The sequence below is a fragment of the Carettochelys insculpta genome, chromosome 24 (assembly GCF_033958435.1).
Source record: "Carettochelys insculpta isolate YL-2023 chromosome 24, ASM3395843v1, whole genome shotgun sequence".
Classification (NCBI taxonomy): Eukaryota; Metazoa; Chordata; order Testudines; family Carettochelyidae; genus Carettochelys; species Carettochelys insculpta.
In genome coordinates this window covers 11655622-11680559 of record NC_134160.1, presented here as the reverse complement: position 1 = coordinate 11680559, position 24938 = coordinate 11655622, and the positions used below count along the sequence as shown (strand labels likewise).

General features: G+C 54.0%; 1 protein-coding gene across 2 annotated transcripts in view; it reads left to right on the top strand.

Moving 5' to 3' along the window:
• TCEA3 (transcription elongation factor A3) overlaps window positions 1–24536 on the top strand; it is a 42431-nt gene extending 17895 nt beyond the window's left edge. The window contains exons 2-15 of one of the 2 annotated variants that reach the window (XM_074976246.1): window positions 952–1014; window positions 2208–2313; window positions 4696–4858; window positions 5646–5720; window positions 7450–7518; window positions 9631–9699; window positions 9994–10089; window positions 13776–13853; window positions 14572–14720; window positions 16465–16526; window positions 18947–19096; window positions 20016–20162; window positions 21020–21091; window positions 22439–24536. In XM_074976246.1, coding sequence (XP_074832347.1) covers window positions 952–1014; window positions 2208–2313; window positions 4696–4858; window positions 5646–5720; window positions 7450–7518; window positions 9631–9699; window positions 9994–10089; window positions 13776–13853; window positions 14572–14720; window positions 16465–16526; window positions 18947–19096; window positions 20016–20162; window positions 21020–21091; window positions 22439–22447 — 1308 coding nt within the window. In that variant the 3' untranslated portion in view covers window positions 22448–24536. The remainder of the gene's footprint in view (window positions 1–951; window positions 1015–2207; window positions 2314–4695; window positions 4859–5645; window positions 5721–7449; window positions 7519–9630; window positions 9700–9993; window positions 10090–13775; window positions 13854–14571; window positions 14721–16464; window positions 16527–18946; window positions 19097–20015; window positions 20163–21019; window positions 21092–22438) is intronic. The other variant, XM_074976247.1, reaches the window with a different exon arrangement.
• The last annotated feature ends 402 nt before the right edge of the window (window positions 24537–24938 follow it).

Below are 24938 nucleotides of genomic sequence, written 5' to 3'. Positions count from 1 at the left end.
GGCACGCCCCTCAGTTTGAGAACCTGTGTGTTAGATCTTTTTCTTGAACTGGCTGAGGATGAGAATGTTATCTCTTCCTTCTCAGCTTGCCAGCAGACTTTTGGGCCTCTTTTCAGTGATTTACGATGCTATAGTACAAGATAAGCTGCAATGACGGCTTTCCCACCCTAGCTTTACACTGAACTAGCTTTCATTTGAGGCCAAGTAACTGAAGAGCCTTTGTGTGTGCATGGCCCACTTTGAATGAAAAGTTTGGGGCCTGTTTTGTGTCAATTTATGTCAAAGATTTTTGAACAAAGACTGGCCAGAATCCATCAGAATACAATATCAGGATCTTGGCCCTTCAGTATCTTTCAGGCAACCGGCAAGTAATCCCCAAGCACACCTGCACACACACCCTAGAGATGGTGTAAATGCAGAGTCATGCTGCTGGCTGGCAGAATTGGTCTGGGCGTAGGCTGGGGTCACAAGAAACAGAATCTGCTACGAGGCCAATGAGAGAAGCTGGAGTCAATCTATGAAGGGTTTCAGAGCCTTGGGCGCTTTGAGGGTGGCCTCATGCAAGGCCCTGGGCAAGTTGCTTCATCTCTCAGGGCCTGGGTGCCTGGCAGAACAGGACTAATTCTTTCTCCTGCCCTTTGGGTCTCTGTGTCCTTTGGGATTGTCTCTTGCTGTATGTCTGTGCCGTTCCCAGAGCAGTGGGGTTCCAGGGCTCAGGCAGTGCCTGTAGGCACTTGGGTGATAAAATAATGCAGCCTGTCCTTGGTGGCACCAGCACTACTCTTTGTGAAGTAGCGTTGGGGAAGAATTTGGCCAACAGAGGACAGTAGAGGCCAGGATTTTGCCTGTTTTCTGACAACCCCGTTGGCGCTCTCAGCTGCAGAGTCTATTTCTGGGGGTTGATTTCGCCACTGATGGTTCAGTGTTCACTGAGGCTTTTGTTTGACCCAGGAAGGCGCTCTCGATCTGCTGAAGGAGCTGAACAGCTACACGATGACCATCCAGCTGCTGCAGGTGAGGGGGAGTGGGCAGGAAGACAGGGCAGCGTCCCGAGCTTCACCATAGCCTTGCTTAGGTGCAGTACAGGGGCGGAGAGGGAGCAGAAGGGGAGACGACTTGGAATTCAAAGTATGTTAAAAGCATGCATAAGCTCTGCCTGCTTGGGGTGGTGCTTTGCCCCCTCTAGTTGTGGCTAGGCCATCTCACACTTGTTGAGCCGCTACTAACTGGGCTAAGGGAACAGCGTGTGTTAGCTATGACCTCATTAAGAGGTCACAGGTTCAGTTGCTGGGGCTGAGAATCCACCTGGATTCCGCAGTCTGGGCTGCCTGGTGTCTGGCAGGAAAGCTGTTTCTTTTAAGAACCTCTTTTTTTTTTTAAATTAAGGCTGGACAAATTTTTCCTGTGCCAGCGAGGAGTGCACGAGAGAAAGAACTGGGAAGCCAGAGCTCCCAAGTGGAGGATGGTCTATCACAGCCATGCATCTCGTAGAGCTGGAAGGGACCTTGGGAGGTCATTGCATCCAGTCCCCTGTCCTATTGGCAGGGCCAAGCACCGTCCCTGACAGATTTTTTAAAAAATCTATTTGCCCTAGACCCCTAAAACCACCGGGTTGTCCCTCCCTCCTGTCAGTTTAACCAACCAGCATCTAATCCATTGCTATTGCTGGTGCTAGGGAAGGTTCCACCATGTTGCTTACTGTCTCAAGATGATTTCGAAAGCAAGCTGTCTTGTTCTCTCCCTGGGTCTTTCTGGGAAAGCAGGGGCTGTCAGAGCGTACTGTCAGGAATTCTCCTGATGACGTTCCTTGGGCCACCACCAGAGTGAGGAAGGGCCATATTAGTTTCTCTCCATCCGTTATTGTATTGATTAGTAATATCTGTTGTTTTCACACCTAAAAACCCCAGTCATGGACTAGGACCCTATGCCAGGTGTTGTACAAACACAAAACAAAAGGTAGTTCCTGTCCCATTTGACCAAGGCATTTACATGGCCCCAATTGCTGTAAAATGGGAGGCAGGGCAATTCTATTATGTCCATTGTACAGATGAGAAAACTGAGGCATGGAGCAGCTAAGTGATATAACTGTGTTCAGACAGGGCACCTGCAGCATGCTAGTGCGGTAACTACTGGGCGACCTTTTTCCTCTGTTCTGCCTTCGCCTTTGATCTGCTTAATAATAAACAAAGTTCCGTCTGTCCTCTCAGACTACGAGAATTGGCGTGGCCGTCAACAGCGTCCGGAAGCAGTGCTCAGATGAAGAGGTGGTGGCCCTGGCAAAAATCCTCATCAAGAACTGGAAAAGGCTGCTGGGTGAGAGATGCTGAGGTTGCTTCAGCCCCGAGTGCCATGCCAGCTGGTCCTGAAACCTCGTTAGCTCTTCGATTGCACACAGTCCTCGCTGTCCCTTTACTCCCCTGGGATGTAAGGAGCTACTGAGCCTGGTTGTTGGCTTTAGTCTGACAGAAGGGTCATGTGGAGGCTTATTGGCAGGATCCAAGTGCAAAGAGGGCAGGCTGGATCGAAGCTCCTTTGCGTGATACTGCTGTGCTAGCCTTGGGAGCTCTGCCATGCCCCTGCTCATCACAATAATCCCTCTCTCCCATGTAACACTTTCCATCGTCAGATCCTGAAGCACTTCCCTTCTTCAGTGTATTTATCCCCACAGTCCACCTGCAGCAGGGTGATGCTGTTTGCGGGGGGTGGAAACTGAGGCACAGAGGCGCCGTACTGCCCACGATCACACAGCGCAGGAAACTGACTCTGGGTCTCCTATGTCCACAGGCCCTAGGTTCCCCCTCACTGTGCAAAGCCATCGTGCTGTTCCAAGTCGTAGGCCCACATGCATGTTCTGCCGTTGCACACACCCTGCGCCTGCGTCTCTTAGCTGGTCCACTCCTGGGTCCCCAGGCCTAGCACCTCCAGGCTGAGCTGTATGATAATCCTGGCCTGGAACTGCACACAATCCCTGCCGGCAGGGTTCCCTGTACTGGAAGCTGGGTGCTTGTGCAGCCGTGCAGGATTGGTTCCGATGCTGCCTGGCTGACTTGCAGAGCACCCACAGCTAGGGTTTGTGTTTCTCCTGACGGTGCACAGTCACACGAGCCTTGGTGCACGTGGAAAAATTTATTCCTTACATGGAAAAATCCCCTCCTGGCTATAGTGGTGACGGCTCAGCAGGGGGAGAGGCCAGGCCCACCCTTTCTAGGCCAGGCCCTGCCCCTTGCTCTGCCCCCAGGAGAAGGGCAGGGCTGCCCCAGCCCTCCTTGGAAGTGGAAGCAGCACCTTCTCCGCCTCTGGGGAGTGCTGGGGCGGCCCTGCCCCTCCCCGGGAGCAATGCAGCTGGGGTGCTGCCCAGCCTCCACCTTCCCTGCTGCTGCTCCTGAGTGCTGAGGGGAGGGGAACGCAGAGCAAGGCAGCCTCCTGCTGGCAGTGTAGCCCCGCTGGTCCGTCTGGGAGTCTGCACTGCATCCCCTCCCCTGCACTTACCAACAGCGGTGGCCGGGAAGGCGCAGGCCAGGTGGCTCTGGGTTATCCCACCTCTCCACCAGAGCTGGGGCCATCCCAAAGGGGAGTGCAGGGCCCGGGATAAGCCTCCACCCTCATGAAGCCTGGAGCAACCCCCACCCCCGGACCCGCCTTCCGCACTCCTTCTTCTGAATAATGCAGCTGGGGGATCACGGGAGCCTGGGGTGGCGGGGGCATGGGGGTTCATCTCCCCCTACGCTTCCACACGGCGGGAGGCGGCGCGCCCTGGGGCCAGAGCCCTCTGCCCCCCACGCTGCTGAGAGTCCGTGTGGTGAGTGAGCTGGGGGAGGGTGAACCCTGCTACCACTGCGTGCTGGGTCCCACAATTCCCTCTCTTTCCTCCTGTCCGTCGCATGGTTGGGGCGGCCACCTTGGGGTCCCTAATAGCGCAGTCTATGCCTTTTCCCATGGCTGCGGCCAGTGAGTGTGGGGCCTGGGTGGCTCTGGCTATGTAGGGCTGGCCCCTCCTGCCTGGGGGGTGCATATAGCCCTGCCTACACCCCCCACACATCAGCTGTGCGTGGATGGAGAAGATTAGAGGGAATACTGCCTGCCAGTCCAATCCTGACCCAAAAGAAGCAGCATCTCTTTGAGTTGGTGGCTTGGGCCCAGTGGTCATTTGGACCCAGGTCTCAAGAGATAACAGGCTAATGCACTAAGCCTCTGGGCCACCATATCCCCTGGGAGCAGAGGGCTGGATGCTGTGGGCTGCATGTGGGCCCTGAGGCTGCCCTGATGATACAGTCATAGAATCCTAGGGCTGGAAGGGACCTCATGACATCAAGTCCAGCTCCCAGCCCAGTGCAGGATCAACACCAACTAAATCATCCCAGGCAGGACTTTGTCAAGCCAGGACTTAAAAACCTCTAGGGATGGAGACTCCACCACCTCTCTAGGCAAAACATTCCAGTGCTTCACCACCCTCCTGGTGAAATAGTTTTTTCCTAATATCCAACCTACATCTCTCCCTCTGTAGCTTGAGACCAGTGCTCCTTGTTCTGCTATCAGCCACTACTGAACTTCCCCAAGTCCTCATGGCTTGTTTGTTTATCCCAGCCAGTATGAAATTATCACCTGCTCAGTGACTAGAAGTGCCCTTTCCTCTGTTCACATTTTGATTTCAGCCAGCAGCACCTGAATGCCCAGCTGAGCTTTTCTTTTCTTTAGAGACCTCGGGGACCCCAAAGGGAGAGAAGACCCAGGAAGGGCAGAAGAATAAAAAAGAAAAAAGTGTCGACTTTCCCAACTGGCAGCCTGATGAGACGGATCCCCATCCAGTGAAGCTCTGCCAAAGCCCAGCTGAGAAGCACAAGGCAAAGCACAAAGACCGGTATGAGGTGCCCACCGCGGTTCCTAGGCAGTAGCTGTGTCTTGGCCATAGGAAGCAGCACTGATACTGAATCAGTCACTTAGCTAAGACGTGGGGCAATCACTGGTCAGGCAGGGAGAGGCAAAGGGCTGGATCCTCAGAGGTATTTAGACACCTGATTTCTAGGTGTCTAGGCCTTGGTCTCCACCTGTAAAATGGGTGCAGCTCTGCCCTGCCTGCCAGGGGGTTGTGATACATTAAGGAGAGGGCTGGGGGCCATATAGATAGATAGTAGTTTGTCGCCCATGGCCCACCAGTCTCCTCCTTTGGACAGGTTGGGTGGTGCATCATGGGCTGCCACTGTGTGACCTCAGGCCCAGCTCCTAAGGCACTGAACCACCTAATGCCCCTCGATTTCAGGGGAGTTCCTGGCTGCAGTGCATCATGGGAGCGAGAATCCAGCCAGGGAGTCCAGCCCATGTCAATAGGAGTTAGGTGCCTTGATACCTTTGGAGGGGGGAGGAAGCAGGCAACTGGCCAGAGGTCACCAGAAGTTTGTGCTAGTGCATGGCTGTGAGCCCAGGTCTTCCAAGTCATGGGCCGGTACCTATCCCTGGCCCATCCTGCTTCTCCATTCACTGCCTGGCTTGGATCACACTCTGTCTTCCTGCAGGTTGTCCCTTTGGTCCCACTAAACTCAGGAGCAAAGCTGAGTGGAATTAGGATTTGGCCTCTAGCTTTTTTATGGCTCATCCCTTTATCCTTTAGGAGTCAGTAATCTGGTGTGTCTTTTCCCCTGCCTGTAAAGGGACTTCTCCAATCATAAGGCTCTGGGCGCTCTTCCTGGCTCAAAGAAACATTCGTCGGATCAGAAACAGGCCAGGTAAACTCCCCAGCATCCTCCTCATTGCTTGGCTCTGGGCAGGGCGGCAAGGGAAGCCAGGCTGGTGTGTGAATTTGTCAGTGTGTTGGGTGTGAAGACCTCTGGCGTGACCCACTGTTGTATATTTCAGGTAGAGCCACCCACGGGGCCACCCCGAACCATGCGCAAGATATGCAGCCGCGTAGGGCACTGGGAAATTGGGGGCACCAAACTGCCCAGGCTGTGCCCAGCAGGGGCCAGAACAACCCCTGTCCTCACCTCTGCTCCGCCCCACTCCATCTTTCCCCACTCATGTCCCTGCATCACCTCTGCCTCGACTGCCCACGACACCCCTTCTCTAAAGCCCCCTGCCTGAGTGCCGGGGCCCAGGGGTTCAGCAGAGGGCCCGGTGCCAGCAGCAGGGCTCAGGCCTACCCCTGCACCCCCTGGTGGGTGGGAAGTGGAGAGATCAGGCCCCAACCTCCTCCCAGCCATGTCACTCCGGCGTGCAGGGGACTCTTCCGTCCCTTCCCCAAGCCCATTCCCCTCCTGCTCCGCTACCGCCAGTGAGCGCAGGAGTGTCCCAACCCCTGCTGCTTCCCCGCCCCATCACTGCCCCCACACCCCCTGAGCACAGCAGACCCCTGCGAAGGGGGTGCAGCCCCACCTTGGCGTGTTCATCCCCCCTCTGGTGGGAGCAGGTTCTCCAGCTGCGTAGGGCAACATTACTGCTAGGGATGGCCCTGGCCACCCAAGTCCTGTCCAGGCCTCTGCAGCCATTTCTGTCCTTGTGATAACATGGGGCTTCCTCCAACCAAGCACAGTGGGACAAGCAGGAGGAGAATGTGAGTGTGTTAAAGTGGAAATGGGAATAAACCCATGTCCAAAAGAGAGAGCAGTCTCCAAACTACTCCCGCTTTCCGTGAGGGAGGGGAGTCAAATTAGACCTCGACTCGTCCCCAGACTCCAGACCCTGCTGGGACCGGGCAAGGAAGAGACGTATCTGACGAAGGGGGTTTTGCCCATGGAAGCTCACGCTCCAAAATGTCGTTTAGTTTATAAGGCGCCACAGGACTTCTCGTTAGTTTTGGCGAGGGAAAGACATGCCTAAAAGTGGAGCAGGGCTGTAGATTCGGTGCAAATTGATTTGCCTCGTCGTTCTAGTGGGCTGAACCAGAAGCACACGACTGGACAGGCTAGGAATTCGAGACGTTTGCAGTCGAGGGCCTTGACTCCTCTGTTTGAATCCAAGGGGTTTAGGTTTGACCCATTGCTGCTCGAAAGGGTGTGTTTGCTCTCGGGCTCTCCTGCAGAGAGGCTGAGCTTAACTTGGCAGCACTCGAGCTGCTGTGCAGTGGCTGTCCGAGCACTCTGCCATCCTGCTTTGCAGGCGAGGAGCCTGGAGCACCCCAGGGACGTGTTGTGCATTGCAGCAGTGTCGACACAGCCGGCTGCTGTGCCCCTGGCCCCTGTGCGGGTGCTTCACGGCCTGCCCCAGCATGATGCGTCTCTGTGCTTGCAGACATGCCCTTAGTCGAGAGACAGGAGAAGCTTTCAGGGAAAGGAACATAGAGAAGACCAAGAACTGAAGCGGCTGGCGCTTGTTTTCTTTTGTCCCTTTCTTTCGCCTTGTGTAGTATGTGGGGTTGGTTTTTAAGAGGTTGTGTGAAGAGCTCATGTGCTAAAAATATAACAATAGAACTGTGCTGCGAAGCAGAAACCACTCTGTGTGACCCCCCTTTCTCCCCAGGAAACCCAGCAAATCCAGCTCTCACACGGCAGCCCCAAAGAGTCAGTCTGCAGACTCCAAGCCAGACAGGTAGTGGCTGATGTACCCACAGATCCTTTGTTCGGGGAGCAGCAGTTACAGGACAGGGGTGACGCGAATAAGGCCACACGGGTCTTGAACAGCTGAGGTTGATGGAAAAGACTCCTCTTGCTGCGGAGGGTCTCGATCAGACCTACAGTGAGTCAGTGACAGAACTGGGGATAGAAGTCCTCCATCATCAATGCTGAAATAACTTTCTCCACAAGCATGAAGTCTTTATGCCTGCATGAACACACAACACCCTACTCTTTTATCTAGCAGCTTTCAGTGGTTAATCTCCTAGTGCTTTACAAAGGAGGTCAGGGTCATCACTACCCTTTTACAGATGGGGAAACTGAGGCACAGAGCAATCCAGTGACTTTCATGAGGTTACCCAGCAGGCCACTGGCAGAACCAGGAGTAGAACCCTGTACACGGGAGTCACAGTCTAGGCGGCAGTCCCTGGAAGTCCAGCTGTGTTTCTGTCCTCTCCTTCATGGTCTGTGTACTGTTTCCACAACCTTTTCACTAAGTAAGTTATACCACTCAGTGGTTTCCTGTGGCTTACGATGGGAGTTCGGCACACAAACAGGCTCTTGAGACTTCTATGAGCTGCCCCTGTGGTAAAGCGCTGCATGTGGGGACAGCTAATTGTCTCACTTCTACTATGTCCACTTGCAAGATCTGGGCTGTGACTGGGGCACTCACCTCCAGAACCACTATATGTTTAGGGGAGAACTATGGCAGGAGAGTGACCTGAGCAGTAACGTTTGCGTGCCCTCAAGCAGAGCCCGATTCAGCCTCCCCCAGATTTCTGAATTCAATGGCAAGTAGCCTTGATTCTCCAGCCAAGCAGGAGTGAACTGAGGCTGTCAGGTATTTCTAGACCCACAAAGATACAGAGCTAGATTCCTGATGACACAAAACTCAGCGATGTTCAGAGCAGGGCCTGTGGGTTGGCCAGTTGTAGAAACACAAGCTCGTTGGGAAGTTCATGGCTGGATCCCAATGCAGAATTCTGCCAAAGTCAGGGTTGGACCCAGGGTTTTGGCAGGGTTCTGTGCAGAGTACTCCGGTGGGGACTTTTTTTTCCATGCAATTGACCATTGATTGAAGGACCGTCTATCCTCAGGGGCCGTGTCTACACTAGCCCCAAGCTTCGAAATAGCCACGCAAATGCCATTTCGAAGTTTACGAATGAAGCACTGAAATGCATATGCATATCAGCTCATGGGAATAAGGGGACTTCGAAGTAGGCGGCGTCCTTTTGAAAAGGAGCCCCATCGGGATGAGCCGCGCGGCGCCGAGGCGCGTCAATTTCAAAGTGCCGCGGTCGCCCGCATGCTAATGAAGGGCTGAATATGCATTTCGGCGCTTCATTAGTAAACTTCAAAATGGCCATTTGTGTGGCTATTTCGAAGTTTGGGGCTAGTGTAGATGTAGCCAGGAGGGAAGAAGGCCAGGATTTGGTTCATTAATTACATGAGAGCTGGTGGATTTCTCCATCACATGTGATTTTGAGGTTGAGTCTTTTTAAAAGATCCACAGTAGCACCAACAGGGATGATGGTCTTGTGCAGAAATACAGGGTGAGGTTCTCTGGCCTGTTTTATGCAGGAGGTCAGACGAGATTGTAAGAGTCCCATCTGGCCTTAAAATCTATGAATTGGGATGTTTTGTTATTCTTATGCTATATATATATATATATATCTCAGATTAATAAGGATACACTCAGAAACACAGGAGTTCTGCCGCCAGACTCCCACCCTAACTCTTACTCAGTACGCTCTGTCACAGCCGGGAACAGAACACAGGAAGTCCTGACTTCCAGGCATTTTGCTTTACCCACTAGGTAACACTCTGATGGCTAGGGCCTCCAGCGAAAGGGTTCATGCTTGAATTCTCCAGTTGCAAGAGGGGTGAATTGGGGGTTTGAGGAAAACAATGTGTTTGTAGGAGGCTGACTGGGTTGGGGAGGAGTCCCACACTCCTCTGGTCAGCAGTTCCACTGGCTCGCTTACCAGGGCAGTCGGTCACCCTAATGGATGACAGCAGAGATAGGGGCCTGGTGCTGGGATTTCGGGTGTGCTAATCTCTCTCCTCTCTGCGTGTTTTCCCTCCGAAGGGAGACCAGCGACTGCAAGGCGCTTCCCACCACCTCTAAAAAGTCGCACTTGGATAGCAAGAAAGAGAGGTGGGTCTCTTGTGGCTGGATTGTGGCATGTTTTGATTCTCTGTCTCTGGGCGAGAGAGGTGCCTAGCTCAAAACAAGGCATCTCTGCCCTCCACTACAACCTCCTCTGCCTTCTCTGCATGTCCCCTTCCTGGCCGTGGGCAGCAGGCCCCCCATTCACTGGTCAGTGCCCTCCTTAGGGATTATCTGGTTCCTTGTGTCCCTCGGTACATTCTAGGCTCTGTGGCTGTTGCCCCCCTTTCCCTGTTCTCCATGTGTTGGGCCATGGCCTTTTCACCCCCATTCCTCTTGCAGGAGAGACTCTGCAGATTCAAGATCTTCCACCATCACTGCTGCCTCCTCCTCTTCATCTTCCCCTTCCTCTCCTCAGAAGAGGCCATCGGTGGAAAGGTAAGGAGGGGAGGCTCATTCTTCCAGCCAGCTCACTGAAGGCTGCCATCTCACCCACTTAGAGCCTTAGGTTCCCAACCTGCTCAGTAACACAGCTCACTTCAGTGAGACCAGCAATTCCATGACACACCCACCTTTTTCAGCTGAATCAATTGCTCATAAACCACCACATTTAAGGTGGTCCGCTCTTACCAGAGAGGTTTGCAACATAGTAATGCTCAAAACAAGCTAAACAAGGATCAAATGCGTCGATGTTTCAGATCCACCACCTTCAGCAGTGAGCAACAGAGCCATTTGCAGAATCTGCTGAATTCAGCTATTTGTAACTAAGGAAATACACATCTCCTAGAGCTGCAAGGGACCTTGGGAGGTCATTGAGTCCAGTCCTCTGCCGTCTTGGCAGGACCAAGGACCAGACCCTCTTTTTTTAAATTTATTTGCCCCAGGTTGCTAGATGGCCCCTTCAAGGATTTAAGCCTGAGTTTCACAGGCTAACCCTCAAACCACTGGGCTGTCCCTCCTCTGTAGCTAGACCCTTAAATCTGTTCCACTCTCAGCATTCAGTTCAGGTGCCTGAATTTCGCCTTTTCCCATTATGAATTTCATATATGTAACAATATTTTTAAAAGTATAATTTTTATTAAACAATCGAACCGAAAAATAATAGAAATTTTATGGAGCAGAGCAAAATGCAAAGTAGAGTTAATAGCAACTTACTGGGTTAGTGGGAAACCTGGGCCTGCCAGTGTGCAAAAAGGTGGGCAAATAGGGATGGCGGGTAGGTGGCTCCAGAGAGCAGGGTCCCTTCCCTGCCAGCCCCTTGGAGCTAGGACGTGGCATTTAAGCCACGTCCCAGCTCTAGGCAGCTCCCCCATCCTCCCACACCCCCACTTGGCACAGCAGGGGGTGGGGACAGGCTCCCTGCCAGCCCATTTGGGCCAAGACGTGGCATTTTAGCTGCCTCCCAGCACAAACGGGCTCCTGCGGAGTCGGCATTTCCCCTTGCGGCGGCCCTGCAAAGAGCCGCTGCGGGGAAATGACCAAATCCGCACCAGCTGGGAATCATGCAGCCTTAGTGCATGAGCCCCAGCTCTCAGAGGTCGTCTGTTTCCTTCCCGTGGTGGCTTTGCAAAGAGCCACAGCAAGGGGGAAGTTGGTGAAATTTCATGGCACTCCTGGACAGCTCTCGCGGCACACCCGTGTGCTATGGCACACTGGTTGAAAACCACTGCCCTAGAACCAGACAAACTCAGGGCTGGAAGGGACCTAGAGAAGTCCTCAAGTCCAGCTCTTGGCGCAGCGAGAGGGCCAAGTGAACCTAGACCAATCCTGGCAGGTGTTTGTCCAACCTGTCCTTGAACGCTTCCAGTGACTGTAAATCCGTGGCCTCCCTGAAAAGCCTATGGCAGAACTTTACTCTCCTGGCAGGTAGGCAGTTCTCCTAAGATCCAAGCTAAGTCTCCCCTGCTGCAGCTTACGCCCCTCATTTCTTGGCCTACTCCCAGCCCTTCTTGTCCTTCCGAGGGGATTGACTGTGGGAGAAGGAAGGTGAGAATCTTGGGTCCCGGACGGGGGGATGTGTGTCCCAGTGTGCTGTGGAGGTCTCTGCACCAGCTACTCTCACTGCCCTAGCTGGGATGGGTCACATCTCCAGACCTGGGGCAGGCAGGGTGAGTTAGAGGATATCTGGTTAGAGTTTCCCTGTCTGAAGCCTGTTGGACACTGGGCGGCCAGCCACCTTTCAGAAAGAACTGGGGGAGGCCGAGGAGCCATGATGAAGGGCCTGATGTGCTGGTTCCCCTAGGGGGCGCTGTTTGTCACGGCAGAACAGCGCTCTCAGCCAGCAGGGGGCAGTAAACATCACGCTGGCCGTGCTGAGCTGGGGCGTCCGACGGGATAGCGTACCCCTCTGTTTTAGCTTCATCTGAAACAGACCTGGCCCTGGGTGCTCTCTCCATAGGTGTGACTATGCTGTGTGTACCCAAGCACCCGTGGCTGGCCCACGTACCCTGGCTGGCGCTGTTAAATTACAGAGCAGATCTTTGAGTTTGGGCCTGTGTGTTGCGATCCACTGTGGGGAGAGTCCCAAGGCCCAGGCTCCAAGCCAAGCCCAAAGCCAGGGGTGAAAGTAACTTACATACTCTCTGATCCCACCCCCCGGGGGAGGGGTCAGTGCAGGGTGTTGGGGTGGGGTTGTGGTAGGACAGTGCCCATAAATAATGTAAAAAAACACAAAAGCAGCCAAGTAGCGCTTTAAAGACTAACAAAATAATTTGTTAGGTGATGAGCTTTCGCAGGACAGACCCACTTCTTCAGATCGTAGCCGTACCAGAACAGACTCAATAGATAAAGCACAGAGGTCCCAAACTTGTTATCAAGGTTCGCAAATCAGAAGAGGGGTGGACGGAGGGGGGCGTGCGGTTGGGAAGTCTAGAGTTAGATAAAACAAAGTACGTAAACGAGTCCTTATAATGGGCCAGGTAATTGTTATCCCGGTTCAAACCACATGTTAATGTGTTGAATTTGAATATAAGTGACAGTACAGAGGGAGTTCTCAGAATTGTCATTTAGATTCAAATGTGACATGGTTTGAACCGGGACAGCGATTACGTGGTCCATTATAAGGACTCTTTTACATACTTGATTATCTAACTCTTAACTCCCACCCCCCCACTGCCCCCCCCATCTCTCTGCTCTTCTGATTTGCCAATCTTGATAACAATTTTGTCTGCTTTATCAACCTTGATAACAACTTTTGGACCTCTGTGCTTTATCTATTGAGTCTGTTCTGGTCTGGCTGTGATCTGAAGAAGTGGGTCTGTCCCACGAAAGCTCATCACCTAATAAATTACTTTGTTAGCCTTTAAAGTGCTACTTGGCTGCTTTTTTGTTTGGATAGAATACAGACTAACACAGCTCTCTCTCTGTGTCACTATTCAACATGTAAGAAATGTAAGCGTGGGATGGCGCATGGGAGATGAGGGGGTTCAGGGCAGGATTTGGGGCGGGGGGATGTAGAGGGGGAGCTCAGGGCTGGGAGTGCAGCCACTGTACTGCTCTGCTGACTGAGCACCGGGACCGGCCAGGGCTGTGGGAACTGCACAGCCTGGCAGGCTGAGCCCTGGAGCTGGCTGGGGTGGTGGGGACCATGCTGCCCAGCCACTGGAGCACTGGGCCTGGAGCCAGGTGTGCTGTGACCACCCTGCCCAGGATGCCAGCTGCATCCAGAGCCCTGCTGTGAGCCACCCAGGGCACACCAGCTTACCTTGCCCATAGCTGAGCCTTCTGAGGCCCAGTCAGCTGCCACAGGCAAGCTTCAGTGTTTAATTACAGAGCAGCCATGCCCCAAGAGACAAAACACCCTGCACCTTGGCTTGGAAGGCATCAGGTGCTGGCTGTAGAAGGTTATAACCTCAGATCCCACAATGCAAATAGACCTGAGCCAACACGAATGCAAGTCAATGGAAGGTTGCTCAGGGGAATTTGAAGACAGCCATTCTGAGCATTTAATACCCTCCCAGACAGTCTCACCCCTGCCCATGTCTAGGCCTGGTGTTTAGACCGTGCCCATCACCGTGGTGTCCAGATACTTTATGGATGCATGGCTGGGGTCACCAAAACAACCTCAGTCTGGGGTTCTCTGCTGGCCACATATGCACTCATGTGTTTCCCTGGTTTGATTCCAGGAGGCCTTCTACAGGCTCCAACCCAGCTGCGTCTCCCACCAACTCTCGGAAGAACTCCAGCAACAGCAAAGATGACAGGTAGGGGAGGGTGCGGTGTGAAAGCCTAGAGAAGATGGTGTTAGAGACCATCTTATCAGTGGCCCAGTGCTTTCAGGATTTCTAGGTTCAAGCCCTGTGTGATCTTGGGCAAGTTACTGGGGCCTAGATCCGCTAAAGTATTCAGGCACCTAACTCCTGTGGAAACCAACAAGAGGTTGATACCTAAACACCTCAGAGGACACGAGCCTTAAATCTCTCTGTGCCTCTGTCTTCCCATCTGTACAATGGGGATAACAGCCCTACCGAAGGAAGGCTCCAGGAGGACAAATACATTTAAAATTATGGGTACTCAGCTCATTAGGGGATGGAGGTATACACTCAAGATGGTTGGATCTTGCAAAGGCCCACGAGCAGGAGAATGATCAGGAGGTGTCCCCAGTCAGTGGGGGATAGATGGAGTTTGTGGTGGGCCAGTGGGGTGGAGACAGATCCATTGCAGCATGAGATGGAGGGGCCATAAGGCCATGAGGTCTGAGGCTGCTCCCTGTGTGTGTGCAGGTAGAGCAGTACCTGGGGAGTACAGGTAGCCAGTGTGGGTAGAGAGGTTCCTGGCAGTGGAGGTGTGTGTCACACAGAGGGACCCTGTGTAAAGGAAGATGCTTCAGTTAGTGGCAGGAGCTCTCCTCTGGCTATGGCGAGTGGGGTAGGGGCCTTGCCATGTGACTTCCTGGGGTGATTGCTTGTCTGTTCTCTGCAGAGCCAACAGCACCAAACCCGAGACCCCCAGCAGCCCTTCTAGCCCCACGTTTGTGCCGACCATCTCCTTCCTGGCGCCCTGCTACCTCACAGGAGACTCGGTCCGGGATAAGTGCATCGAGATGATCTCCTCTGCCCTGAAAATGGATGGTGAGAGGGGGCCGGGAACAGCCCAGGCTGGGGAGGGGATGTAACTGGGGCAGCTCATGGGCAGGTATGACTTCAAGGTGGCCCTTTCGCTGGCTGGGGTTGCGGCAGATACAAGGGCTGGGATTGGTACACGAACACAGACGGTCGTGGCGGGGCACGCAACTTTTGCTTATTGTCCCATTGGAGAAAACAAGGAAGCAGCAAGAAACACCTTTCCATGTGAGGCTCTAGACCTGTGTTTCTCAACCAGGGGTATGTGTACCCTTAGGGGTACACTGAAGTCTTTCATGGGGTACGCCAACCCATCTAGCTGTTTGCCTAGTTTTACAATAGACTAGCTATAAACACTAGTAAAGTCAGTCCCATCTAAAAGTTCATTCAGACAATGACTTTTTTCTACTGTTTCCTCTGCCTTACGCTGACATGTAAGTATAATAGTTCTGTTCCAATCCATTGATTTGATAATAAGATGGTGGAAAGTCAGCAAGTTTTCAGCAGTCGTCTTCTGGGATACTTGTGCCTGGTTTTGTAAGTAAGTAGTTTTAAGTGAGATGTGCCTTGGTGGGATTCAGAACAAATCTGACTCCTGCAAAGGATCCAGAGATGTAGAAAGGTTGAATGGTGCTTGTTTCAAGATCTCAGATTACCTTAGAACCATGTTCCCTCTCTGGTAGTATGTGTACCCTTAGGGATACATGAGAGAAATCTGGGGGTCCTTATATTTATTTCGAAAATGGGGGTACTTTATTAGAAGAAGATTGAGGAAACAGACCAGCCCTCTAGACAGTGCTTGGTTCTGCTGTGAGAACAGGGGACTGGACTTGGTGACCTTCCAAGGTCCCTTCCAGTTCTAGTGTTCTAGGATTGTGTCTGCCAGACTCTTTGAAGGGGCAGCTCTTGCTCTTGGTAAGACTAAAACTGAACCTCTTGCCTCCCTTCTTACATCTCCATCCAATCAGCCAATGCTGCGTTGCTTGTTCTGTTTAAATCCATCTGATGGTTGCACTGCCAGCAGATCACCCCTTCTCTGAGCAACCCTACAAAAACAAACCAATGCACATGCCCTGGAGCATGGGTTCCCAAACTGGTGTGTGCGTGGGGGGGGGCGTGAAGAAATTCCAGGGGAGATGCGAGGCAACCCAGCACCCCTGAGTCATTCCCTGCACCTAAAGAAACAGCTGGCCCTTGCTTCCAGCCCTCAGCCCCTGCCACTCTATGTGGGTGACCCGGTGCAGTGGCTGTAAAAAGCAGGCAGCCAGCGAAGGCCCATGTAGAGCTAGCTGCCTTCTGCAAAGGTGAATGAGTGTGGGTTGTGGGGAGGATGGGTTAGACGAGGGACTCGCAGTGCCTGGCTTTGGGGAAGGGGAGGGACAGAAGCAGGTAGCTCCCAGGCAGCTGGGGTGGCTGGCCCCTGGTAAAAAAAGGTGGGGGGGATGTGAGGGTTTCTCAAAAATCGAAAGGGAGCGTGATGCCGAAAACATTGGGAACTACTGGCCTAGAGTGCACAAGCAACCCTAGAATAACCACCCTTGTGAATAAGCTCCAGGTCAGTTACTGTTTGTGGCTCACAAGCGACTTTGTGGGGACAGACTGGTGGGTGTGGCCCTGTAGCCTGTTGGCAACCCTGTAATAACCAACCAGGAAGTCGGTGTCGGTACCAAGCTCATTGTACCAGTCGTCCGTGATTTGCGGCGAGTCGGCTTTGTAAGGCACTTACCCCCTTCTCTCTTGCTCCCCCCCGTAGACGATTACAAACAGTTTGGAGTCAACTGTGACAAGATGGCCTCTGAAATCGAAGATCATATCCTTTTTCTAGCTGGGCTGTGGTGCCTTCAGAGAGACGCAAACGTACGAAGCCGGTGCCTGTCCCAGGGGCCAGCTGTGGGAACTCACCACTAGCCGTACTGGTGATGCCCACAGCGTTTCAGAAAGAAACTCGTCGGCGAAGTACCTGCTGAGCTCCGCCCCCTGCTCCCAACCTCTGCTGCCTCTTGCTGGCCGACAGCTCCGCCGATCAAGTCCTCTGCACGCCCCTCCCAGAGCCGCCTGCCCCCGTGCGTTGGTGTTCTGTGGTGTGCAGGAGGCGCTAGGAAGGAGGACAGGAGCAGGTGGGGGTGGGGGGGTACATGGGGAGGGGCACAAAGAGGTGGTGGGTCGGAGGAGGGGGTGGAGTGGGGGTAGGGCCTGCGGCAGAGTGGGGCTCAAGTACCATTACCGGACAGGGAGGAAGTGGGGGTCTGTGTATTCCACTACCCAGGCTGCTGTGGCTTCATTCTGGTTGTTATCCAACTAGCTGTGATCAAGGCGGGTTGGGGAGTGGCTACGGCTACGCAAGCCGCACACACAGCTCTGAGTGCCATGCAGCCAGACCCCCAAACCTACAGGGAGCTTGGAACCCTCTGAAGAGTGAGGAGTCTCAGGGATAGCTAAAAACAACACCAAGTCCTGTGTCACCTCATGGACTCTCACGTTTTTGAGAGCATCAGCTTTCGTGGGCAAAGCCCTGCTTTGTCAGATGGGGTCGCTGGGTTATCTGTGTCCTTAGGACCAACCAGGAGTCCCAAGGCACCTAACAGATTTTTTTGGGCAGAAGCTTCCGGCTAAGAACTCCTGCACAAAGAGGTTTTGACCCACAGAAGCCAGTGCCCAAATAAATGTTAGTCTGTGGGTGGTTGTTTTTACAGAAGAGTGAGTCAGTCCTGGGCCCTCACAGCTCTCCTCCAAGTCAGTGGCAGTTGTGCGAATTCAGCCCCTCCTAGCAACTGGCCGCTGCGGTGTATTGTGCTGTAGGTGCAACAGTTCAGCTGTGCTGGCAGCTTATAATATAAAGGCCTTTGCAGGTGGGCAGGGAAGTAACCCCACGAGCTCCTTCTACTGTGGAGTCCTTGTACAAAGTGGAGCTAATTGTTGGCTGTGTCCCGGGTCCCAGCTCTGCAGGCAGCTGCCACTGCAGGCCCGCTGATAAAGACGACCAGACTTGATTTGTAAGTAAAGGCTCCTGGTCAGATTTACTGTCCATGCCGAGTCAGTGAAGCACGCTAACACATGTATGGTCAATGCAGTGGATTCAGGGCAGGACAGGACTTTCCATCCACCCTCAGTAGGCCAAAGACACACCCTCTCGCTGATCCTTCTTCTATACAAACAGGTTACGTAGTGCCCCTCTGACGTGGTACCGCCTTTACCTTGTACATGGTGGTTTGAGCAAAACAGCCCTGTCCATCCTCCCGTCTCCTAAATGCTTTCAGAGGGGTCAGGGTGATCCTACATCATCTTCAGGGAGGGGTGTTTACACCTGAGCGGGCTGGTACCATCCTTCTGGAATGTGATGCCAGGAGCGAGCTGTGGCCAGGAAAGTGAGTGGTTTTGCAGACCTGTGTGTTTTGTGAGTGTGGAAGCACCACGGTGTGTAACGGCCTGGTGGGCTCACAGCCTGACTTCTGCTGACTTTGCTTTGTACCCGTCAAGGGTTCAGCCTCCTGCCTCTTATCGCAGGCTCACCTTTCAGGCTCTCTCTTCCTCCCGTACAAAGTAGGTGGCAACACGTCTGGTAGCAGGTCAGGCATCTGTTCTGGAAAGGGCCTGGTTACAGAGCTTCCTGCCCAGTGAGGCTGGCCAGCAGGGCTGTCCTGAGGCAACAGAGTACACAGCTGCATGGGGCTCCACTTGCCCCACTTTAAGTAGTGCCCTATGTGGCACCTGCATATGGCAGGTGAAGTGGAAGTTAAGTGGCCTGCTGTCTCCTGCACCTGTTATGGAGGAGAAGTTGTGCCTCCCAGGGAAGCTGGTGTGTAGCAGATGAAATAAGTGATAAGAGGAAGGACCAGCTCCTGCTATGAAACTTCCATGATTTCTCCAGAGACAGGGCTGGCCCCAAAATCACTGATCTCTGGTACAAACTCAAAAACTCAGCCCAGGCTTAATGGAGGCACCTCTAGGTCCATTTCCTAGGGAGTCTGGGCTTAGCTGGGGCTTGGCCTGAAAGCCAGGGGAACCTGAGGAGCTTTGCCTGAGTTCAGTGGTTTGCTTGAATCCAGACATCCAAAGCAACGATCCGGGAGGTGGAAACCTTGGAAGATGTTGCTAGGGTGTGGCTGGCTTCCTGGGTTGTCCCAAAGCCCAGGTGGGCCTCTCTAAGGATGTCGACCAATACTAGGACATTCACACCCCACTGCTGTGGCCTCCCATCATCCATGAGCTCTTATTCCTTGACGGTGCCACATATCTTCCAGGAGCTGAAGAGCACAGACATGAAATATCGTAACCGCGTGAGGAGCAGGATCAGCAACCTGAAGGACCCCAAGAACCCCAACCTGCGGAGGAACGTGCTGAACGGAGCCATCTCTGCCAGCCTCATTGCTAGGATGACAGCAGAGGTGGGTAGCTTGGGGGGAGGTTGTTGGGGGAGAGGGGTGCCTGGTGGCAGCCGCACGGAAGAATTGGGTCAGCGAGATGTGTGATATCGCTGATGGAAATGAGGCAGAGCTGACCAGGAGGAGAGGAAGCTGCTGAGCGAGGGGGCAGCAGACCAAGGCACTTGATGTTTTCTAAGCTACGAGTAAGGACGGATAGGCCCTGGCAATGCATGTCACAGGCGGTGTTGGTGAGTCTGGTGGAGGCAGGCTGCCCAGAAGTTGTGTGGGTGAGTCGTTCAGCGGCATTGCCCATGCACAGGGAGGACAGTTGCAGGGAGGGACAAACTGACCTAAGCGTTTTTGTGGCAGCCTCTCCCCTCTGCTGGAAATCATATCCGGTGGAAACAAGGCCCCTTTTCAAGCCTAACCCCTGCTGTGCCCACTGCAGAATCCAAGTGCGATGTGTGTTCTCTGCCCAGGAGTGTTGCAGGGCTGGAATACCTGGGGTTGGGAGCTGCAAGCTTGGGTTCAGGGGCATTGGCAGAGTGCTGTGGGGGAGCCCAGGGCTGGAATAGCAGACCAGGCTGAAGCTTGGGTTGGGGACAGAGCTGCAGGGAAGCTAGCAGGCCTGGGGCGGCAGCAGGAGCACATGGGAAGACGTTGTGGAGACCCAGGCCTGGGTTAGGGAATGTCACATCCACAGTGAGGGGCTTCGGCCCAGCCAGGCCTCCTGGTCTTGCACTTGCACAATCTCACAGTGGGATAGTGCTGCTGGCAGATCGATTGAAGGTTCCTGCCTCATTTCTCGTGTGAAGCTGGAGGTTGGGCCCGTGTGCGTGTGTGTGCCTGTGCTGGAGAGAGACTCCCCAAGGGACACCAGGAACCGGGCAGCCAGAAGATGGTTGGAGTAGAAATACTCTAAAGCTGTGACCCGTTGCAGGAAATGGCGAGTGATGAACTGAAGGAGCTGAGGAACGCCATGACCCTGGAAGCCATCCGGGAGCATCAGATGGCGAAGACTGGTGGCACCACCACCGACCTCTTCCAGTGCGCCAAGTGCAAGAAGAAGAACTGCACTTACAACCAGGTGGGCACCTGGAGCAGGGGGCCCCCAGCCCAGAGTGAAGGTTTGGAGGGACCTTCTCTGCGCAGCGCTCCTGCCTGCAGGGAAAGTTCCCCCTGCTCCAGGGTCAGTGCAGAGAACTTGGCTCCCTCCACTCTGACTCGTAGCAGGTTCTGAGGCTGGTAAGGGCCATCAGCATGCAGCTGAGGGCTCTTAGCCACCTGGAAGTACAGCAGGGACCTGTTTACCCAAATCCCTGCTGCCAGATCTCTGTCTGACGCTCTCCAAGCTGGTCTCCTTCCCTGTCGACTTTCTTGCCTGTGAGTCCTGCTTGTACAGACTCTGGGAGTCCAGACAAATTTAGGACCTTCCAACTAGGATTCTACTGTACTGTGCAGAGTCATGTCCCTGCACCCTCAGGGGGATTAGCCCAGAGATTGGCGAGACCAGTGACTTCCATTTAAGCCCATGGAACCCTCAGGGCACTCAACCCCTGGACTGTGTGGGTGGGTCCTGGAGGTTGAAGGTTCAGCTCACTTTGCAACATCACCCCAAAGCACAAGGCCTTGTCCTCGTGTGCCTGCAAAGCTGTGCTGGGCTGGGCATTCAGGGGCTGAGATGCTGTAAGGAGCACAGGCAGCTTGTGCAAAACAATCGTTAATAGCAGGGATGGAGGGAGAAGATAAAAGGCACTTTCCCGCTGGCTTGTGGTTTGGTGGGGGGCTGAATTTTGGGGAAGGTCTGGGGTGGTTCTCATTGCAGCTGCAAGGCTCCTCTTCCCTGAACCCCAAAGGCCATTCTCTGAGCTCCTGGAGTGCAGAAGGAACCAAAGCAGACATTGCATGCTCTCTGAGAGCCTCCACGGCTGGTTTTCTCCGTAGGTCCAAACCCGGAGCGCTGATGAGCCCATGACAACATTCGTGCTGTGTAACGAGTGCGGGAACCGCTGGAAGGTCGGTACCCATGGATGTCCCTCAAATGACACAGAGCAGTTGCCTGAGTGTTGTGTCCCTTTTGCCCACGGCCACCAGGAGGCACTCTAGAATGTACTGTCAACATCACAGCCCCATCTGTTCTGCTCTAGAATGCAGCACCCAGCTCTGGCCCCGTGCTCTAGAACGGGGATAGGGAATCTCAGGCCTGTGGTCAGGATCTGGCCCCCAGCTTAATTTCATCTGGCCCACGGGAAGTCTCCGTGTCATGAGACAGAAGCCCTGAACATTGGTGCCCCCCAACAGGGCTAGAGCCATGAGCACCAGCTTGCCCCCCTGCCAGAAGAAGCTAGAGCACCAGGCCGGTCTGCTGACCCTGTGGCCTTTCGACACAGGGGTGATCAGGCAAGCTCAGGTCTGAGAGTCCACATGTGTCTGCCCCCTGCCTGCAGGCACCACCTCTGCAGCTCCCATTGGCCAAGAACCACAGCCAGTGGGAGCGACAAGGGTGCTGCCTGTGGACGCAGGCAGTGCTCACAATCCAGAGCCACTTGGTCACATTGTGGTCACTTCTGAGAGCAGCCTTGGGCCAGGATAGTGGGGACACTGCCTTAACCCTGCTGGACTTCAACCCCTTGGTCCAGGCCTGAGCCCCCCACTACACCCCCACCCCCTTCCGGAGCCTGCATCCTCACTCTGAACCTCCTGTCCCAGCCCTGAGCCCATCCCCACAGCCAAACTCACTCCTACAGCCCGCACTCCCACCCAGAATCCTGCCCAAGGTTACATCCTATCTTCTGCACTCCATCCCCATATCCCAGGTTGGAACCCCATTCCTGCACTTACAGACCCCTCAGCCCCAGCTTGGAGCCCCCTCCCAGACCCTGAATCCCTCACTTGTGGTCTCATTTCAGAGCCAAGAGGAAGCTCTAACCCTCCCGCCTGACCTTGCGGGGGAGGGGGACTGTGATTGATTTTTTCTGTGGGTCAGGTGCCCGTGATAGAAAAAAGGCCCCATCCCCAGTTCTAGAACGTTATAGCCACACTTCCTCCCTGTGTATTGTGTGCTCTAAAACACAGCTCCCATCTTGCTGGTTCTGGGCTCTAGAAGGTCATGTCCACTTCTCATGTCCCACATGCTCTGGAACACAGAACCCTCTTCCCTCATCGGTGTCTTGTGTGCTCTAGAACTCAACTACCATTTTCACCACCCCCCCAACCTGAAATATGCCAGTAGGCGTCCTCCTGGATTTCTGAACATCTCGTGACCCTACTCCCGAGCTGACCTCCTTAGCAGTTTTAGGTGGCCTCCATGGGGGAGTCATTGTTAACTTTTTCTTTTCCTCTGTTGGCTTGTCTGTCTTCCAGTTCTGCTGAGGCTGCATCCGAACCCCCAGCGGAGACGCTGCGGCCTGACGACAAAGGGAAAATCTCTGACCATCCACATTTGACACTGGGGGATGCGGGGGTGGGGGGGCAGGGAACTAACCTGTTGAGAAAGGCCCTGAAAATCCTGCCCATTGGCTCCTGAGGATGTAACAAAGAGTCACCCATTGGCTAGAGGGAGGGATTGTTTGGCAAAAGCCTGGTGTTAGGGTACCCCGAGCCTCCAGCCCAAAAGCTGCAATGGCACGTGCCAGCCACTAGGAGGCTCAGCTTTGGTGATGTATGTATGTGACTGGAGCAATCATTGGCACCTTAGGCTGGAAGGACCTACTGGGTCGTTCTAGTCCATAGAAGCATGTGCATGGAGCATGACAAAGCCCAGGGGAAATCTTCCCCTCTGGAGGCTTCAGGGTGTCCTTTGAGCCCCTGGGAGTTCCCCTAGCAGCTGCAGGGGTGCCTTGGCCTTTCGTTGCCTGGCTCAGCTGAATCGGGTTTGTTTTATGAGCTGGGTAATCCCCAGGCTGCATCAGGCCGTGTGGCAGTGGGGAATCTCCCCATCAGGTGTGCCTCCAATCCTTTTTGGGGGAGTGTCTCCCATCTGCCCCCCATGACGCCCCCTCTGATCTGGAAGGCAGGCTGAGCATCCCTTTCCAGGGCTGTAGCAGGAGCACTGAAAGCCCATTGTACTCTGCCCTGGAGAGCACCCAGGAGTCCTGCAGCTGGTGACCCCCCAAATTCGCTGCAGGGGGGATGCTCAGCTTCTGCCATTTGCGTTTGTGTTTGTCACAGACTCATTTTTAATGCTGCACTTACTGGGCACGTCTCCTAACACATCAGCTCTGGGCCGTGGCAGCCCCATGAGAAAAGACCAGCTCTCTCCTTATTTCAGCCCCATTGTAAAGGGCTCCTTGGGGCACCAAGCACTGCTCTCCCATACACATGCCACAGGGGGCGCCCCAGCCCTATGTGCTGCTCTCAGGTCCCCCGAGCAGTTCTCCAGTATAATTAGCTCTCAGCCTGCTCTGCGGTGAGTGTATGATGGGGGTTATAATGGGGTTGAAGGTGTGCAGGGTGCAATAGAATGGGAGAGGAGGCAGACGCCTCTCTGCTCAGGTGGGTATTTTCCCAGAGCGTCGTCTTAACACACTCCGACGAGGCACAAAACTCCATATGCAACACCAGCAAACCAGGGCTGGCTCGTCGACAGAGGGAGCCGGGCAACCTGCAACCCCTTCTGCACGGGCATGGTCCGGGAGTATCAACCCTCCCTGCAGCCAGTGAGGGATTACCTGCCCTTCCGTGTGAACTCCACTGAATGGTTCTGAGCTCCTGTTTTCAAACCCTTCACCCTCCTGTTCTGCAGGAGGAGATGGGAGCTGAAGGCTTTGGAACTGGGGCTGCAAAGTAGATCTTGCCCTGCCCCATCCCTGGGTGTCTCTTTTTCCCAATGGCAGAGTGGGTACCACACAAAGACACTATCCCAATTCCCTGGAACCTGATTTCACCAACTTCCCCCACCCCGTCAAGTGCAGTTACTTTGCTGTAAATAATTGTGCCTTTTCTTGGCCTTTGTGTGGCTGTTTCCAGGTGGGATTGGCCATGGAAAACACCATGCCCGGGAGGCTGTTCTTAACGCTGTGCGTGACCTCACTGGAGCAGGACTCCCAGGGTGGCTGGAAGCTGTTATTCCGCACCAAGCTTTTGGGGGCTTAACCACCCTGACCTGGGAGACTTTTGGGCTTCACCTAGCGAGACTGGAAATCACTGGGCCCTGTGCTTCCAGGCTGAGGGAGGATGTAGAATGGGGTGGAGGAGAAGAGAAAGCATCGGGTAGGGGCAGACCTCCTTCCACGTTCTGCTGAATGGCCATGGTAAACTCAGCTTGTAAGCCACATTGAGGGCCTGTTTGCTCTCTTCTTTCTGTCTCCATGATTTGGAGCCCCCGGGCACTGTTCCCTGCCAGCTGCATGTGGCACACCCAGCTTGTTCTGTTAGACCATGTCCCTGCTCACCCAATAAAGGGGGGATGCCAAAGGGGAGAAAATCGCCAGTTAGAGCAATAAAGGTGTAAGATGCGTTAGCTGGGTAGCTGCCTTGCTTTCTGACCCCCAGCATGCTGGGGATTTAGCCATTCATACTGTAATGGTACCCTCTCACTGTTGCCTTTCTGTCGGAATCCCTTCACCAGCTATATACACACATTGCTGCAGCCAGCTCTGGGGAGGAGTGTACCAGCCATGTGGCACACAGCATTGGGTGTAGGTTCCTTTAGGCCAAGAGTTCCAAAGCAAAGTCTGTTCCCACTACACAGTACTGTGGGTGCCTCGCTTTATGGTGTCTGGTGTGGGGCACCTGGTTTTTTTAAATAGATGGGGACTCGGCAGTTCTTGACGGGATCTCAAGCTGCACCCCCCCCCCCAAAAATCAAGGTACCCAAACCCCCTAGCCATGTGTGGCCATTGGGGCCTTCATCTCTGTTCAG